The sequence below is a fragment of the Siniperca chuatsi genome, linkage group LG11 (genome assembly GCF_020085105.1).
Source record: "Siniperca chuatsi isolate FFG_IHB_CAS linkage group LG11, ASM2008510v1, whole genome shotgun sequence".
NCBI lineage: Eukaryota > Metazoa > Chordata > Actinopteri > Centrarchiformes > Sinipercidae > Siniperca > Siniperca chuatsi.
In genome coordinates this window covers 5,195,099-5,213,222 of record NC_058052.1, presented here as the reverse complement: position 1 = coordinate 5,213,222, position 18,124 = coordinate 5,195,099, and the positions used below count along the sequence as shown (strand labels likewise).

Here is an 18,124-nt window from a genome sequence, read left to right as displayed (position 1 = left end):
TAGTGGCTGGCAAAGCACTCTGTTGAGATGGTTTTCACACGCTGCAGCAAAGAATAGTTCCTTCCTGTTGGACACATTATTGTGGTACTGCATTTCAGCTGCATTAAATACCTCAGAAAAAAAACATGTCCAATTCTCTGTAATGTTATGTAAATGTGTATCATATATATGTCCTATAGCTGTGATTATAATCTCTACCCATGCTCCTTTTTTCCTAGGTGATATGGGTGTGTAATAACTGCCGGAAGCAGCAGGAGATCCTGACCAAGCCAGGTGAGTGGTTCACTTGTCCGGCTGGGAAACTTGCTGGCCTCGGTTCAGCCGTCAGCGAACCATCTGTGTGCCAAACGCCCGGTGACAAGAAGCTCCGGTCTCGCTCCCAAGCACCCCCGGGCTCCATCACAGCAATCCAAGACCCCAACCGACCCAGTGCACCCGGGACCACACCTGGCACAGACGCTCGGTCACGTAGCGAGCCACCACGAGATATGTAAGCTGTAGCAATGTTGTAGAACTTGTGCTATAAGACAAAGTATACAGCATATTGCATTTGGCAGATGTGAACAAACTTAACGAAATATTTGTTCTACTTTAGTGATACAGAAACCTTATCATACCCTAAAGGTATTTAGCAACATTTCATGCAATAACATGCAACCATTTAATCTGACACAGGAAGTGTGTGGTTATCCCAGCAAAACAAAGCCAACATCGCTGAAAAGCTTTTGTATTTTTTTTTAACCCGTGCAACTGAAGACACATACAGATGGGTGACAAATTAAAGGAAAAACCAACATAATGTGTCACTGGAACTGTAATGGAGGGATGGCATTCTTCCAAAAGATATTCCCTCATTTGGCGAGAGTGCTGTCTAAAGCCCTTTTCAGACATAGACACCTATGTCTGGATGACAAAAATCCATTACCTTAACAGATAGAAGCCAGCAATGTTACATATTATGTTACAAAAATATCTGTTACAGAAAGAGCTAGAATGCTTGTGAGATATTTGGCACCTGGTACGTGAGAGGGAGTGGGATGAGTTGAAAAGTAATGTTACAAAGGAAGAACATTATTTTCTCTTTTCTCACAGGCCGCATCAGTGATCGATTTTAAAACTTATTTTGCCGTTGAAGCCTTAATTAAGGACCACGAGTGAGCGTCGCTCCCTCATCTCACAGCGAATCCCATAATACATTTTATCGATTTAATTTATTAGTTAGCAAATTGTGCTGCCTAATGTCCAACTGCGCACAAGCTTAGAAAAGATGTTAAGTTGGAACTCTAGTTGAAAATCACAACAAAGTCTCCCATAGATGTTCAATTGGTTTAAGGTTTGGTGACTGTGAAGGCCATAGCATATGATTCACCTTTTATTCGCCCTCACCCTCTGTATCGCTTACTCAGAAATCTTGGAACACCTCGAAAATGGGAGATTATCACATAAAACGGAAGCAAAAGTTTGAAGAAATATGAGAAAAGACTTCACAGTTTCTCAGCTTCAAAGAAAAGGAAAAGATAGTCGCTGTTCCCTTTAATTGAAGAATGCCTACTGACCACTAGCTTGGAGACTTACTGCTCACTTAAGAAGAAGAGAATAAATATACTGTACCTAAAATTACTTGTTGCCTCCAGCGATTTAGCATTGCACTTCCATAAAGTTGTGGGACTTGCAAGAGACATATTAAAAATGAACAAAATTGAAGCAGCAGAGGCCAAGATATCGTGTCTTTTAGCCCCTAGTATGGGTAAAGCTCCAAAAACACTAGACCCTACAAATCCCATAATGCAACTCGTAGTGTCTGTCTTTAGACCATCCCTGCCTGGTAAATGCTCATGTCTTTCAAAACCCCTACACCTCCAGTTTAATGCGCAGACTTAAAAAAAAAAAAATTGTAGTCTCTAAACCCAAGATGAGATAACCCCAGTGATATCACTGTGACATCATTTGGGTAATTAGACTTAAAGCTCCTCAAGAGACAGAGAAGATTATACAACTGTTTCATAGGCAGAGTAGGACTAACCATGACTAGTAAAGTGATCTCACAAAGTGTGAAATTGGTGGAGTGTCCTTTTAAACTGTGCTCTCTCAGCCACCAGAAAGAAAGCAGTCCTTGCGAAATATGTTAATATTTGTATTATTAAGCATTAACTCCTGCATTCATCATTTGCTTCTTTTATACAGTGGTGCATTATGTCTCTTAAGCAAGCAGTCTGTGTCGTTGTTTCCTATGCCATGCAGAGGGTAATGGAAGAATGCAGTCAGTTCCAAAACACTGGATAGTAGAGTGTGACTTGTGACTTTCTATTAGTGGAAACTAATGTTAACAATGACATAGTAACAGATGCAAAACCACACCAGTGTTATTAGTTAATATGAGTAAATAGTTATGTTATAAGGGAAGTACAAGCTAAAAGCATTCAAATACACTGGGGTCAAATAACATTTACTCATCTACATTAGCTGAACTATTTACCTTAAAATGCACGCATAATGATTTACAATTTTGCTTTCATGGCCAGTGAAAGCTAAAATGAGATGATTCACCCTACTTAACCCTGAGATATGATTTGGAGCTATATAAATAAAATTGAATTGAATTAACCTGTGTAACATGGGAGTAACGCAGGCATCTTAAAAATGTCTCTAACCTGGCTTTGTGAGCTTATCCAGTGAGGTTAATCTTACACAACAATTCTCCAGGTATGTAAATACAGTAGCCAGTGAGATATGGGCCTGAAATAAAAAGACCTTGTCTGACAACAACTCTCACCTATTCTTTTCTGTCTCTCTCCATCCCCATGTTGATTGCTCCCCAGGAAAAATGGAAGGGGAGGCGGAGGAGCTGGTCGGGGAGAGCGCCGGCCAGATCAGCCCAGACTGCAGACCCAGGTCTCCATGGACCGGGACCTCCGGGGGGAGTCCAGGGAGCGCAGGGAAAGCCGGCGGCTGACAAAGGGACGCTCTCTGGAGCATGATCCTGTGGGAGGAGGTGGTGGAGTAAGACGGACAGAAGAGGGGGGCTACCACCACATGGACCACAGCGGAGCCCCCCTTCGCCAAACAGGGCCGGTCCCTCCTGGAGGGCGGGGCCACCCTGTGCTCATGCAGGGTCATGGCATGGGCGTATTAGGGGAGGTCGGGGATGGCGTGCGGCCTGGTCAGAGGACTGTAGGTGGGGTTGGCGGGCCACATGAACACACCCTTGCTCAGCAAGCCCCTCCCCCCGAACTCAGAGAGCCTCCCGGTTTGGGCCCTGGCTCAGCCCCCGGCCAGGGACCTGTAGTGAGACGGACCAAACGGGAGAAGGCTGAGAGCATGCTGCGCAATGATTCGCTAAGCTCTGACCAATCGGAATCTCTACGTCCGCCACCGCCGAGGCCGTACAAGTCGAAACGAGGGCTGGGGGCCGGGGGGAAGAGGCAAACCAGCATCAGCAGTTCAGAGGAGGAGGGAGGGACCACGCCTGAGTACAGCAGCTGTGAGGATGCTGAGATCGAAAGTGTCAGCGAGAGAGGTGAGAGACAATATCAATCATCACTTTCTGTTCAGGAAAAAACTGTAGGGTATGGGAGGGCGTGGCAAGCATTGACATCTGTCTGTTCATTCATTTGTTTATCCATCCCATCACATGAGATGTCTGAGGCAATGTGATTATGAGAAAATTTGAGAAAATGATCCGTTTCACCACTGCTTTATGGCAGTTTGTTACACTGCTTAGGCCGAGGAAGTACTTTTAAGTACAGGTCAACACTCAAAATCTTAATAGCCACTGATATTTCTCAGATCACATGTTAAGCTGACATGACATTTGATGCACATGTCCTATCCTTGCTCTGAGAATTTGCTCTAGGACCATCATACTCCACCCAAAATCTCTTTTGAGTTGTCTGTAAAATGTTTCTAGTTTCCTTCTTTGTGGTGAAGGTGGCTATCATCAGCCTGAATTAATGTCAGCAGCTAGCGCTCAAGCTAGCGTACTCTGGCAGTATACATAATACACTATCCAGGGTCCTTTTAGTGACACTGCTTGTATAGGAGTGCTCATGTATATGCTATCTCGTATTCCTTTTGCACTTTCATGCTCATAGAAATGAACCGTGTCCCAATTTCATACTAGATACTAATTGTATGCCGTATGATCTATTTACTAATTATATTGTATACTGCTGTTAAAAAAAAAAATCAACATAAGTTACCATTGGTACTTACTGGAAATTGGTACACCAGCAAACATCATTTAAACTTTGACGTTTGAATGTCAATTAAACTTCACAACGCGGAAGCAAAATGTTTTTCTGAAGATTAAATACTTATTTTTTGGTTTTCCAAGACGTGTCTGTATAAATGTCTCACCACCACCACCACCACCACCTGCAATTTATTTCATTTTTCTGAAGCTTTGAGCAGCTCCTTCATTTCCTTCATGCAGTGCATTGTGGGACAATAGTGTTCTCAGCAGCACACTCAAAAAGAAAGCAGTTTTTTGCATACAGACTTTTTGAGTATTCTTAATAATGTTCCTTTTCCCACTGTGAATAACAACAGACTCCAAACCTGCCTAACATTAGAATGCAGTATGGAATTGGGAAACAGCTATAAGTTTATAGAATGGAAATTGCCATTGAATTGCCATTTTCATATCAGACACAGAGGAAGGGTTTGCTTCATGTGGAAGCATTCTACATGTATTGGTGGACCATTCACCTTGTCTGGATGAGTCACTAAATACCACCACAGAGGAAGATGCTGAATGGGCTACTGTTGCCTAATGCTAAGCTACATACAGAAATTTCACTGTAGCTGCCTGCTGATCAATTTCCGTATACAGCCAAGCTAGAAAACAACACAGAGATGCCACCTGCAGTATTTATGGTAATTCTACAAACTGACATGTAAAAAGGGCTAGCAGGCAAGAACAAAGGAAGGACAGAAATAATTGAATTTAAAACCGGATGACAAACAAAGAGACAATCAAACAGCTAAAGTACAGTCGCTGTAAGTTAAAAGACATTACTAGAGGTTAATGCAAATTGTCTTACAGTCTTGAAACTGACCCTCTTCCCAATTGTGCAACTTGTCTCTGATTGGCCAAAAGACTGCTTCCTGGGGGACGACATCATGTTAACTGTTGTCTCGATTTAGTTTTTATTTTATTACAATCCGCAAGGCACCCAGGAGCACAGTGTCTCCCACAGCTATACTGATTAAATCAGCCTAATTAAGTCATTAGGATGAGGTATATTTAAAAAAAACAAACACATCTCACTAACATAGAATTTATAGTTCTCGAGCCATTTACAAACCTCTTCAACCAGGACTACGTGCAGTAATAGTATGAATTTAAAGAAATAACGACATAATGAAATTTATTTCACTTACACTGCATATGTGTGTTATTTCAGTGTATGAGGTATGAGGCACTGCATTTTCGGTTTGTGTGTGTGTGTGTTTGAACACTCCCACTTGAACACTGTATCATGGGAGGTGAATGTAAGAAGTGGGGAGAGCCGTTTAGTCTCAGTGTGCCGTCTTCATTCAGACTTTGTGAATCTGGGGACCCCTCTCCACTTTAACTCTCTGAGTTCAGTGATCAGAACAGGTAAGACTGCTCTGATATAACCTACTGATACTGTGTGTTCTCACTTTTTTATCCTGTTGTATGAAGCATTTCTTAAAACCTAGTATTATAATGTATATATGTAAGTATTACTTACCAAACTACATGAAAAAAACATTAGCATCTTAGAAACTTTCCAAATTATATCTGTCATCGGGTTGTGTTTGCAGAAACAATGCACCTTCTGCAATATTTTCGAACGTCTGTGTACAGTGCATGCAGTGGGGCCGTTGCTGGCAGTCTGAATGTCAAAGTGAGCAGCAATGCAGTATACCAGCGTGCATGTTAACGAGTGTGTGTGAGCCCGTTTATGGATCTGAATGTTTTCCCATGTGTCATATTGTGTTGTTTTCAGCTTGGCCCTGAGGGGGGGACAATTCCACACTGAGCGTACATGTGTGTGCATGTTAGTGTGTCTGCGATGGGGGGGGCAGTTTGACCCCACTTGATCCCAGTGTTGACCTTGTGTGGCCTCACATAGCCAACAATGTCCCCCAGCCTGAGTAGTGAACACACTACTGCCATGTCCAAGCTGGGTTATGTCACCTCTCTACAACTATTCCAAGGCACTTGGGCTCACTGCTATGTATCCAACTGTTCTAGAAAAAAATAAATTGGCCTAGCTTGGGGTGGAGTAATATTTCACTGGTGCGGCGGCATGGCTCAGGAGGTAGAGCGGTTGTCTAGTGATCGGAAGGTTCCTGGTTACTCAGCAACCGCTCCTGACGAGCAGGTTGGCACCTTGCATGGCAGCCTCTGCCATCAGTGTATCAGTGTGTGTGTGTGAATGGGTGAGTGTTGGCATGTGTTGTAAAGTGCTTTGAGTGGTTGGTAGACCAGAAAAGCGATATATAAAAGCAGTCCATTTACCATTCTTTAATTCTAGACGTGATGGCAGGAGAGAACTACTGTAGATTTGCTGCAATGCTACATGTACTGAAAAACAACTCAAAGTGAGGAGAATACTGGGGAATACTACTGTAGAGAAAAGATGCAGCATTTTGTCTGCAATTTTGTAACATTGTGATAGAGTTTAAATCATAATATGTTTTTTCCTGGTAATAAGGTGGAATTGAAATTTGATAACATTTTCGAACCTGGAAAAATCTTTTTCCGTGGTTTTCAGTCATATCTCACGGTCTTCATCAGCAGATGGAGTTTGCATAGTTGTCATGGCGCATGTCATTCAAGCATGGACTCTCCCTGACCGCTGTGCAAACTGGATCTGCGTCTGCACCTGACATGAAGTAAAAGAAGAAAAGTGAGTGGAAGTAGACCTTTGGTTTAGATTTTTTTCTGTCAATCTATTAATTCCAAGGTTAATAATGAACATGCTTACAGTATATGATATGTTTTTAGCGTTTTAACTTATACTTGCATTTCAAAGTTATCACAACTGAAACTTCAATAAGTTCTTCTTGAATCTTGAGACACTTTTATGAAATAAATAAAAATAAATCATAGATCAAATGAGCATAAATTAGTTTTCTGAAAATAGAAGTGGTTCTATAAGTCATTTACCTTTTGATGATCACTGACTCTAGGTCATAGTTCCCTCTTCTTTTTTATTTAACACTACATGACAGTCCATGCCTTTTTACAGTTTCCTAATAACAATGACAGTATTTACCAACCACACTGAATCTGACTGTAGCCATGATCATGCTACATTAAAGCTACACTTTCACCGGAAGCTGACATTTATGAAGTGTGTTGTGTTCTGATGAAAAAGTGGGAGCATACAGCACCAGCCTGGACCCAGACCAGGCGCTGTGACATCAATCAAGTGGAGGTTTAGGATGAGAGTGTTCTGTCAGGCCAGGTTTTAAACACACCGGCATGGCAATGAGACGCTGCTTCCTTTTTTAGCTCGAGACTGAGACCAGTTCAGCTTCAAGATGTGGTTGCTGGCAGCCGAGAAGCGTCCAGGCATGTAAATCATTGTGAGATCAGGAAAATACACACACACACACACACACACACTCACAGTCAGTCACAGTACAGTAGATCCTATTATGATCTGTACAAGTATCCCCCTACACACAAACACACTACCAACTCATCAGGAAAAAGCTCAAATAGTACGTACATGTGCACCTTGATTCACAACTTTGTCAACCTTGAGTTTGTCAAACTTTTCTGGCCTGTGAAACTTTTTATATGCCCCAAAATTCTCCAGCAATTACAGAATATGTCAAAATAATCTTTCACCATAGATTTTCTATTTTCTTTTGGAACTCCACTATACAATTCATATTTCATTTTGTAGGGCAAGAATCGACCCTTCATTAAGCCAGTCCTCCTTAGTTGCTGTTACGCTGCCTGTCAAGCTTTCCATTCTAGCCCAGCATGCATTTTACAGTGATAACAGTAATGGAGGTAGATTTACTGCTCAAAATTTGGGGTAATTTTTTAAACAGTTTGAATGAAAGTAAACAAAAGCAGGCTTCTCGATTCTAGCCGATGACTGTTGATTTTGACAAATGTGACAAATGACAAATGTTGCTACAGTACTAGATTTTATCAGCTCTAGTAGCTAGCTAGCTAAGTAATTATTCCATGAGCTCGACCTCTATCTCCAGCAGCTCCAGAGTTATTATAAAACAAGAATCTTGCAAAAGGGTCTTAAATACGCACTTGATGGCTACATTCATGATACAATGCTAAAGGACTGAGGCTAAAGCTGTCTCAGGCAAAAAAATACAGCATACTCACAAGTTGCCATTTAGAGCACATGGAAATAAAGAGACAGCATTGTTCTTGTATTATATTATAAGTATGATGAGGATAAATGTATGATCAGACTGTTAAGAGAAAAAAGGCTGTTCGGATGAAGAGTAACTGATGTGTTTTGCAAAAGTAATGCTATCACTGATTCTGCTGGTCCCGAAAATCCAATAAAGAGCAGAACAGAGCCACTAACCTTAGCCTAAACTGTGATAGCGTCCAGGACCGGTAACCATACCGTGGGGAAATACTATACAGTGGATGTGCTAGTTGTGAACGGGGCTTTATAAAAATGAATCCATAACCACACAAAACACATGTACTGTAGTTAATGATTTGCTGATTTGGACTTGGTAGTAGCGCAAGGTTACTACTGTAGGTAGTAAGATAGCTACCTGGACATGATAATGTTCCTAGCTTTGGTTTGAGCAGACAAGTGCTGTTTAATCAGCTCCTTACACTTTTGCTTTTCTGTATTGGTTTTGGAAAGGCTAGAGAAAAAAACCTACCACAGTCCAAACTCTTGCTAAACTATGACAAATCGCTGTTTGGGGCTGGGGTTTAGCCAACAGTCAATTGATATTACTGGTCAAAGTGCAGATATTCCATTTTATATAATAGATTCCATTTGGGTTACATGGGTTCAGGTGAAGTGATACTTTTATATTCCCTTGTTAAGAACATAAAGAAAGCTCCAAATGGATTACATTTAAAATAATCTATTTTTCACACTTAATACTATTTATTGTTTTAAGAAAAAACGTACCAAACAATTATCAGTATGTCAGTTTTTAAATCTCTGCATAACAAATGACCCTTCGTAGGGTCCTGACCCCATAGACACTTTGACAGCTCACCCATGTGGCCCACCCACTGCAGAAAATTACGTTCACGCTCGAGTTATGAAACTAAGAACTCGGTGGTCTATCCGTCAGAGTGTTTGCTTTAAGATTACATAATGTCACTATAAGTTGTCACAACTCATTAACCTCATAGCCTCCTGGCTTCTAGGAACGCTAGGCTCTGTTTTACTCTGTGTCATAACAGTGTCATCGAGGTCCTGCACACATTTCAACACCGCCCCCCGGCCCATGTGTACAAAGGAAGCTGTGTCTTTGGACTAAAGCTGGAGATGGGGCTGAACCCCTGTAAATATTTCGTGTAACTGTCAAAAAAAATCGCGTCATGAGGAAAATGCACAAGCTCCTGAGAGCTCCCTAAAAGAAAGGCGACACTGAAAAAAATCAATGAAGAAAATTATCATTAGATTGTGTTCGTATACATTCAGTTTACTGTAGCTTTATCATTACTACAAGCATCTATTGAATTAAAGTGAAACTGTGCCATTTACCAAATTATAGGAACTTATTTAGAACTTACTTATTTCTGCTTAAAATCCACTCTTCCCACACTTTTTCCGAAGCTTTCAGCTGTATCACACTGTCTTCGTCAGTGAATAGAGCTTGCTCACTTGTCACAGAGATGGATCTGTTGAAATTGCACAGCACTCATTGCACTTTTATGAGTTTTAGCAGGCTCCATCCACTCATGTGGACTGTATGATATGGTTGAAAGCTCCGGAAAAAGTTAGTAAGTGGACCTTGAGTTGGGATTGTTTTATCAAATAATTTCAAAAGAAGAATGAACTCTTATGCGTATTTAGAAATAGTTTACCCGATTCAGTGACATAAACCTCTGAGGTTAATTTATACCTGCATAGAATTTATAGATTGACCATCTATTATGTATTAGCAGGAGTCTGGCCAATCAGAGCGCCTACTACTGCTCTGTGGGTTGGGCTTCATTTCATTTTTAGATGGCAGCTGATTACATATCTTTAAATTAAAGAGAACTGTCTTTAAATTAGCAGTCACGAAAAGTATATACAGTATTAAAGCAGGAAACAAATTGCGAGATGGAATATGATAGACAGACACATCAGTAAATGTAATAATAAAAAGGAAATACATTTTTTTAATTAATTGATTCAATTTTTAAAAAAGAAAATTAAATAAAATTGGGATTCCATTTTAAAAGTCTATTATTAATTAATAATTTGAAGACTAAATTTGAACAAGTAAATAGAAAAATTAAATGACAAATTTAATTATGTTTTTATTTTATAGACTTGTTTTTACTTTACGTTTTATAAAGCATAAATTAATATAAAAAATTATAATTATTAAGGAAAATATGCTATATTTTAATGCTTTTCTGCAACTCTGCAACAACTGTTTTCTGCTTCATAATGACCACCAACATGAGCTCATCGTTCAGCTGTATTTGGTAAATGTTCATTAACCAAAGTTTTTATTTAGCCCTACAACACTTCGTAAGTCCACAGCATCTAATCTGTAAAGTATCTGGGAGGGATATAAAGCATTTTAAAAGGCTTAGCTGTCCTTTGGTATCATCACTGCCTCTGCAGACTACTTTAAGGCTGAGTCCTGCCACTGCGATGATACATTTCTAATTCTAGCCCAGGCCTGAATATTCAATAAACTTAACCCCCTCCACTGTAAACAAATACCTTCTGAGGAGTCCCCAAATTTGGCTGAGCTGTGTATGAGAGTACTCAGGCTGGTATGTGCTATGTATACAGTTTCTGCTGTATTTGTGGGTTGTGTGTGTGTGTGTGTGTGTGTGTGTGTGTGTGTGTGTGTGTGTGTGTGTGTGTGTGAATGTATGATGGGGATATGAAGTCATCGTTTCTTTTCTCTTGCAGGCGACTGGGAGTGCTACCCACATGACCCCACTGTATGGCATGTAAGTCACTGTTTTTTTTTTTTAATTTTTATCTAATGTTTTTCATATTCAGCGTCAAAGTTCTCAAATCAGCATGAAGTGGTTGCAGATTGTGTGAAGTTTTGTCTTTGCATTTCAAAGGAGATGATGTAAGCACATGACTTATCATTCTAACTCTTTTTCGCTGGAAATACCTACCACACAAGGCTTATACACACTTAATGTTAAATGACTGTTGTGTTATATCAGTTGGTGACAGTGGGTAGCAAACCTTAGCTAATTTACTCCTAGGAAAATGCTGCAAACTGTTGCAACATTCGATCCTGTGTAATGCTATTATAATCAGATGGAGAGAAAATGTATCAAATTCAAATGTACATGAACCCATGATGCATTAAGTTGCCACTCATCCACTCTGGCTCTTGAAGAAACCAGACAGATCCATATATATATACATATTTAACTATTTTAAAGGGAAATGTTTACATGCTGATCCTTCTAAACTGTTAATATTTCTCCAGTAGTAGCTGATTTTGTATTCCTTTGCAAGTTGTGTATATATTTGCGTGTATGCCTGAGTGTCACTGTGTGCATCTGTACGTATCTCTTGTTGTCTCCTGTTGCAGCATCCTGTAACCTGGCAGCCGTCCAAGGAGGGAGACCATCTAATTGGACGAATCACCCTCAGCAAGAGGAGTTCCGCCATGCCTAAAGAAGCCGGGGCTCTGCTGGGATTAAAGGTCACACACACACACACACACACACACACACACACACAGGATGTTGCTTATTGGTGTTGTGTTGTGATATAATTTTACAAACGGTATTAAGTCACTGTTATCTACCCCTGATATGACAGATATGACACTAATCTCTCTCTCTCTCTGTCTCTCTCTCTAGGTGGTGGGAGGCAGAATAACAGAGTCAGGGAGATTAGGTGCCTTCATCACTAAAGTCAAGAAGGGAAGCCTGGCTGACGTGGTGGGACATCTCAGAGCAGGTAGTCTAAACCATCACATGTGTGTCACTATTTCTAGGTCTTGACAAAGACTGGAAGAGCATCACAAAGTCTTGGAAACAGCAAGGCTGTTTTACTAAATACATTTTTCTGGTGTTTTTTTTGTGTGGTTTCTTTTTTGTTTCATTCAGTTTTCAGTTTTTCATTCAACTTAATTGTACTGTGTTTGTCTCTACAATATTTCTTAGATAAAATGCACTTAAAGTATAATGCTGGCAATATTCTATATTTTTGTAAGTGTCAACAAATCTCATAAAAAGGCCAAAATCAGGAGTTAATAGATCCTACTAAGAAGTGTTGTGTGTGCATCCAAAGCCTGATATGTCTTATTCTTCTGTGCCATAGAGCTCCATTAAAACTTTAAACATTAAAAACACATCAATGAGCCACACTGTTGCACTGGGTGACATCTTCCTTCATTACCATGAACACACACACTGTAGTTTATTTTGACTCAATCCCACATACACTGTCCTGCTGCCACAAATATTCACTGGAGCACCAAATGTGTATCAGTCCGTGGCTGAAAATAGTCCCCAACAAATGATTCCCCTCACGATTCCCTCCTGTTTTTAGTAACGTTTGCTAAGAACTACAGTGCCCAGCTGTTTCAGGAAATTACTGAGACTTTTTAATTAAATTAAATTATAAATTGGTAACATTTTTTTGTTTTTAAAAATGTACGTCTTCAATTGGCACGCATGGGCTTTGGGCTGTGTAGGGAGGCTGGAAAGAATTGAGAAGTGAACTAACAAATTGTTGGTTTTAGTCTTCATGGGGTTTATTGACCAAACAAAAAATATAGAATAAAGATGAATTATCCTTAAATTTGTCTTTTTAAAACCCTGACTCATACCCAGCCCTCATGCCCAACTTGGTGAATATAAAACGTGGTTGTTGCTCATGTAAAAACACAGTCACGAACAATTAGAAATGCATACGCACGTCTGATTTCAGGGGATGAAGTTTTGCAGTGGAACGGGAAGCTGTTACCCGGGGCGACCATGAAGGAAGTTTACAACATCATCCTGGAATCTCAAGCTGAACCTCAAGTGGAGCTGGTGGTATCCAGGCCTATTGGGTAAGTCAGGAATAAAACACACCCTATACACTTGTCAGTGTCATATTTTGATATTTGCGAAAAATGCAACCCTTCAGTCACCATTCTAAATGTTGCATTGAATTTAACCCTTATTTAACTAGGCAGTGTTGACTGAGCCACTGACTCAGAGTTGTCCTGATAAGACAGGAGACAGGGACATTTATTTGTATTCTGACCGCAACTGTTTGACTGCATTCAAAATATTAAAAAACAGCCAGCCATTACCTGATGCAGGGGGTTGCCAAGTTTTGTCTCATACGTCCCCTTTAAAAAAAAGCACTTGCGTTTATTTCTAGGATGATATAAGGTGAATTGTTACTGACCAAATAAAATCGTCTGTAAGCGCCATAAAAGACAAGAAGTGGCTGCATCAGGTATGTTTGGTTGATGCCTTGTAAAAACTGTACCAAGCCAGTCATGAACACGTCTGTGAGTGCAGTCGTTGGCCTGATTCAGATTTTTAGGCATGCTTCTATCCTTTTAGATCATAAAATGTGTTTAAGTCAGACAATGTTTGATACGCTCTCTAAAATGACTCTACTCTATTCAGGGAAATTCAGCATCCTAATTTAGGTTATATTAATTGATTCTTTTGAGAAATGCTCTGGATGTAGTCTTTACTAGCTTATATAGTTGCTTTAAATAGAATGAAGTAGACATACATAATTTGAAGTAAGTGATTAGTATTAGGGAAGTATTTCATTATTCAATGCAGACGGGAATTTATCTTGATCTAATGCTGCCTTAATTGATCTATCTCTAGCTATCATTTGTTTAAATGTCTCAAAGTCACAATTACTGTAGTACATTTATTGCTATTTATGACAATTTGTTAAAATGCATTTCGTTTTTGTAAGTAGGTTCAAACTACTGTAGAATGAATCTAATTTGCGTGTTCGGAGGATCAACATGCTTGGATAAATGATGCATTATGTGAGTTCTGTTGTGAGAGACATTTGGAAATGTTAAGCTTATTTAAATTAATCCGTCGCCATAGTTTTATTAAGAAGATGGCTTTTTTACACTATAATATTAAATCCCATTCAACTTGTCTCACACTGCTTCAAGAGCCAATATTATTCATCCTGAAAAAAATAAATTGCGCTTTATTTTACATTATTTTCCAAATAAAATCCTAATCATTTCTTTGGAAGTTTCCCTGAAAGAACTATGTAATTTGGTTCTACAGTAATCATATGGAAAGTAGAAATGTTCTTGCTCCATTTAAACTCAAGTAAATTTCGTTCATCATTAATTTCTTATTTAGACTTTATTCTCTACATATGTTGAATTGGATGCTTTCCTGTAGACATATTTCACATTTTTGCATGTTCAGCTGTCCTGCTGTGCACTGACCTAAAGAATCAAGGTTTTCTAAGGAATTAATTGGAAATGTACCAATTGAACATTGTCTCTATTTCTCTATTTGTCTATAATTTAATTAACAAATTACATAGTACAGAACACTTCCAAAGAAATTACTAGAGAATGATTTTTACCCATAAAATAAGGTGTTACCATAATGTCCCAATTTACAAATCTGAAACAAGAATGTCACAAAGGACATAGAAGAATTTTGGTGGAAGTCTAAATTCTAATGTGCACATTTACATACAATACCCTGAATAATCGACCAATTTTTGTAACTTCTCAAACTGCACTTTATTGTTTTTTGATTGTACACAGAGTCTTTCTGAATTTTAGGGTCTAGGTTTGCTTGATAACTTTCCAGGATAATCTTCTCAAATAAATGGTGTTATTGCTCATACTTCAGTCTGTGTAACCTCACATAGAACACTGAGTAATAACTGTACAGTACAAGTTGTGCTTCAGTATTTTTGATAAACTATTGTTGTGAGTAAGATAAGCCCAGTGTAATGGGTTTATATTAGACATATTTCACAGTAAAATTCTTACTGTTTCTTCAAGCTCCTGCAGCTTTTCTTAAGATTTAACCTCATTTGCACTTTGACAGGGAAAAAAAGTTGAATGTATTAATTTCTCTCCAAACACTCGCGAAGGGTATATAGAAAATATCAGTAAGTAATCTGCCCATTTTATTAGGACCCCCCTTAATCCTCTCACGCTTATGGAAACAATTTTGGTTTTGCTGGTGCCATTTTGCATCCCTAAATGAACTGAATCCTATTTAATAGAGATGCCAATTGATGCAAATATTGGCTTTTTAGAAAATAGCTGCAATTTGCTATCTCCAACTAAATAAAACTGAAGGTTCACTTGAAGGGATGGAAAATGGCCAATGGGAAATGTCCATCAATGTAGCATTGCTTTTGCAAGCTTTTTTAACTGTTTGTGCAGTGTCCTTCCTCTTTTTCATTCCTGGTAAAGTCTGAGGATCCCAAAGTGAAATCCAGCACTTAAAGTGTCCAATAAGAAATGCTTATTTCTTTTTACTCTTAATCCCTTATGTTGAAAGTTGGGACATTGGGATTCATAAAGCAAGCAATATTTATTTTATTTCATTTACATGTTTTCAATTTTTGAATGGGCCCCAATGCAACCTGTGGTCCATGAAACACTTATCAGTTTAATATTTGTATTTAAAATCAAAAGTTGAAATATATTTTAGGAGATATACTTATTTGCTTTCTTTCCAAGGGTGAAATGAGAAGATGGATATCTTTATGTTAAGTACAGCACTGGAGCTGGGAGGCGATTAGCCTGGTTGCTTCCAGTCTTTATGCTAAGCTAGGTTAACCACATCACGTCTCCAACTCTGTACTTAACGTATAGACATGTGAGTGGTTTATTTATGTTGTTTGTTGCCCCATGGGTGACTAAATCATTTTAAATACTGACTCCTTGTGTGCTACTAAAGAAACACTAACCCTCCAAATATCAGTGGTGGGGCTGCAAATTTAAAATACTTAAAAATTTTCCACTTTAAAATTTTTGTTAAATGACAAATTAAGCTAATAAGTGTTACACAAATTACCATGCTTTCTTTACATGAAGCTGGTGCAGTGGATTCTGGTGTTTCCCATGGGATCCTTAATTGTAGTGGTGGTGATGGATAAGAAAAGATGGGGGTGTGGACAGAATTGAGCTACTGGTTCCCATCCATTATCATTTTAGATGATCATTGGCCAGACTAAAATGTCTAAATAAGTCTGGGAAACACTGCAGTCATGAGAAGATCTACTCACATCTTCCCTTTGCTGCTCCATGTTTTTTTAACCACATGAGATTTTAATCTCTAAAAAAACTTTTAATTACAGTGCTACTTTCTTCCAGTAAACTACTACTACATTTATATGCATGTATGCCTGTGCATCCAGAACACTACTAACTTTGTTTAATCCAGTTAGATGCTAGTATCAGAGTGACTGACATGGGCTTTGCTGCTTCTTTTCCAGTGATATCCCAAGAATCCCCGACACGTCCCACCCTCCATTAGAATCTAGTAGGTATCTCCTGTGGGATGTTGGAACATCTCTGTCTGGCTGATTATCTGTCTTATACATACAATATTTTTTCTTTGGGGGAAAGCGTTGTGGGAATGTTTTCTTTTAATTTTTTTGTACAGTATGTGGTTTGTTGATGTTCATACATAAACACCATTTTAGAATAATTTACATGTTTAATGCAAGAAAATAATTTATAATATAAATTAAATATAGAGAGAGGTTTTATGGGAATTGTATAGGGGACTAGATTAAAATGATCATGTAAACTTGGAAATGAAAATGTAATTCCACAATAGCATTCAGATTTTCCACATATGTATGTGTTGTTTGAGTAAAACTTCAAATGAAAATGCAGTGATCCAATTTTCATTTCATGGGCGTTCTATGACCATATTAAAATGAAAATGGAAAAGCTCTTTGACATTTAATTTTCAAAGTCATACCCTGCTGTACAGTTCAAGACTTAACGTGCTGTACAGTGGACAATATTCAAATGCAATAAGTGAAACCGCGCTTGGTGAAACTAGTGATATGGGGCACTGAATTTGATGAATTGACTGTTTATCAGACCACAAATGAGAGAAGAATTAGCACAAGATGGTCAGATATTCTGAAAAGTGTTTGTATGAGGACTGTGAGTAAGTTAATTTAAGATGTCAGATTTAGGTTCTGTGCCAAATGTATTATAAAACCTAGCGGGTTTATGAATTTTCAATTATGTTGACATGACCTTGTTTGATTTATCTTGTAATAACAATTATTGGAAAGAATTTGAGAGAGCTCATGTGGACATGCGAGAGAGAGAGGGAGCGTGCGAATATGGACAGAAGTGTCCATGTGATATAAAAACTTTCTTTGATCATGAAGCCTAATGTTACTCTGCAATTCTGTGGTTTATCAGTGAAGTGTATGAACTACACTGCAGACTGGAGTCTCTGTTAACAGTAAACAGACAGATAGATCCACATTACATACGCTCGTCTCCTCTATGAAACGTCTGTATCCTCACTGCGCTTCATTATTATTAACTATAATGAACTGGTCGTGGGTCACATTTCTCGTCTCTCCCTCTTCATCTCCTTGCATTTCTCATGCATTAGTTCTGTGTTGTTGACTGTGTAGTTGCTGTGGCTGCTTTGACATACAGTATGTTGGTGTTCAAGTTTGCTGTCTGCTGTAGTGTAAAACGTTCTGAAATTGTTGTAAATTGTTGTTAATAACTATTACATATATCCTGGTCATTCAAATTAATACAAAAAACACGAATATCGCGCACCATTTAGTATGACGTCATTATATAGACTGACCTTCTCTCAGCACCATCCGTGCTGATTACTGTACAAAAACACAACTTTATAACTATTCACTGATTTTGGTGAAACTGGATCATATTTTATGGAGAAAATATTTTCTGGTTTTCCATCTGATGTCTGGCTGTTCTGCCTCAGCTCTGTGATTTACGGAGTTTCCTGATGGACAGATAG

At 38.8% G+C, this 18,124-nt stretch overlaps 1 protein-coding gene across 27 annotated transcripts in view; it reads left to right on the top strand.

Annotated features, from left to right (window-relative positions):
* Nucleotides 1-18,124, top strand: part of LOC122884791 (regulating synaptic membrane exocytosis protein 1-like) — a 108,485-nt gene that overhangs the window by 57,633 nt on the left and 32,728 nt on the right. For 25 of the 27 annotated variants that reach the window (XM_044215154.1, XM_044215148.1, XM_044215158.1 and 22 more), the window contains 8 exons: nt 219-490; nt 2,820-3,517; nt 11,073-11,113; nt 11,719-11,832; nt 11,993-12,092; nt 13,068-13,191; nt 15,234-15,251; nt 16,590-16,636. In XM_044215154.1, coding sequence (XP_044071089.1) covers nt 219-490; nt 2,820-3,517; nt 11,073-11,113; nt 11,719-11,832; nt 11,993-12,092; nt 13,068-13,191; nt 15,234-15,251; nt 16,590-16,636 — 1,414 coding nt within the window. The remainder of the gene's footprint in view (nt 1-218; nt 491-2,819; nt 3,518-11,072; nt 11,114-11,718; nt 11,833-11,992; nt 12,093-13,067; nt 13,192-15,233; nt 15,252-16,589; nt 16,637-18,124) is intronic. The other 2 variants (XM_044215152.1, XM_044215150.1) reach the window with 1 other exon arrangement.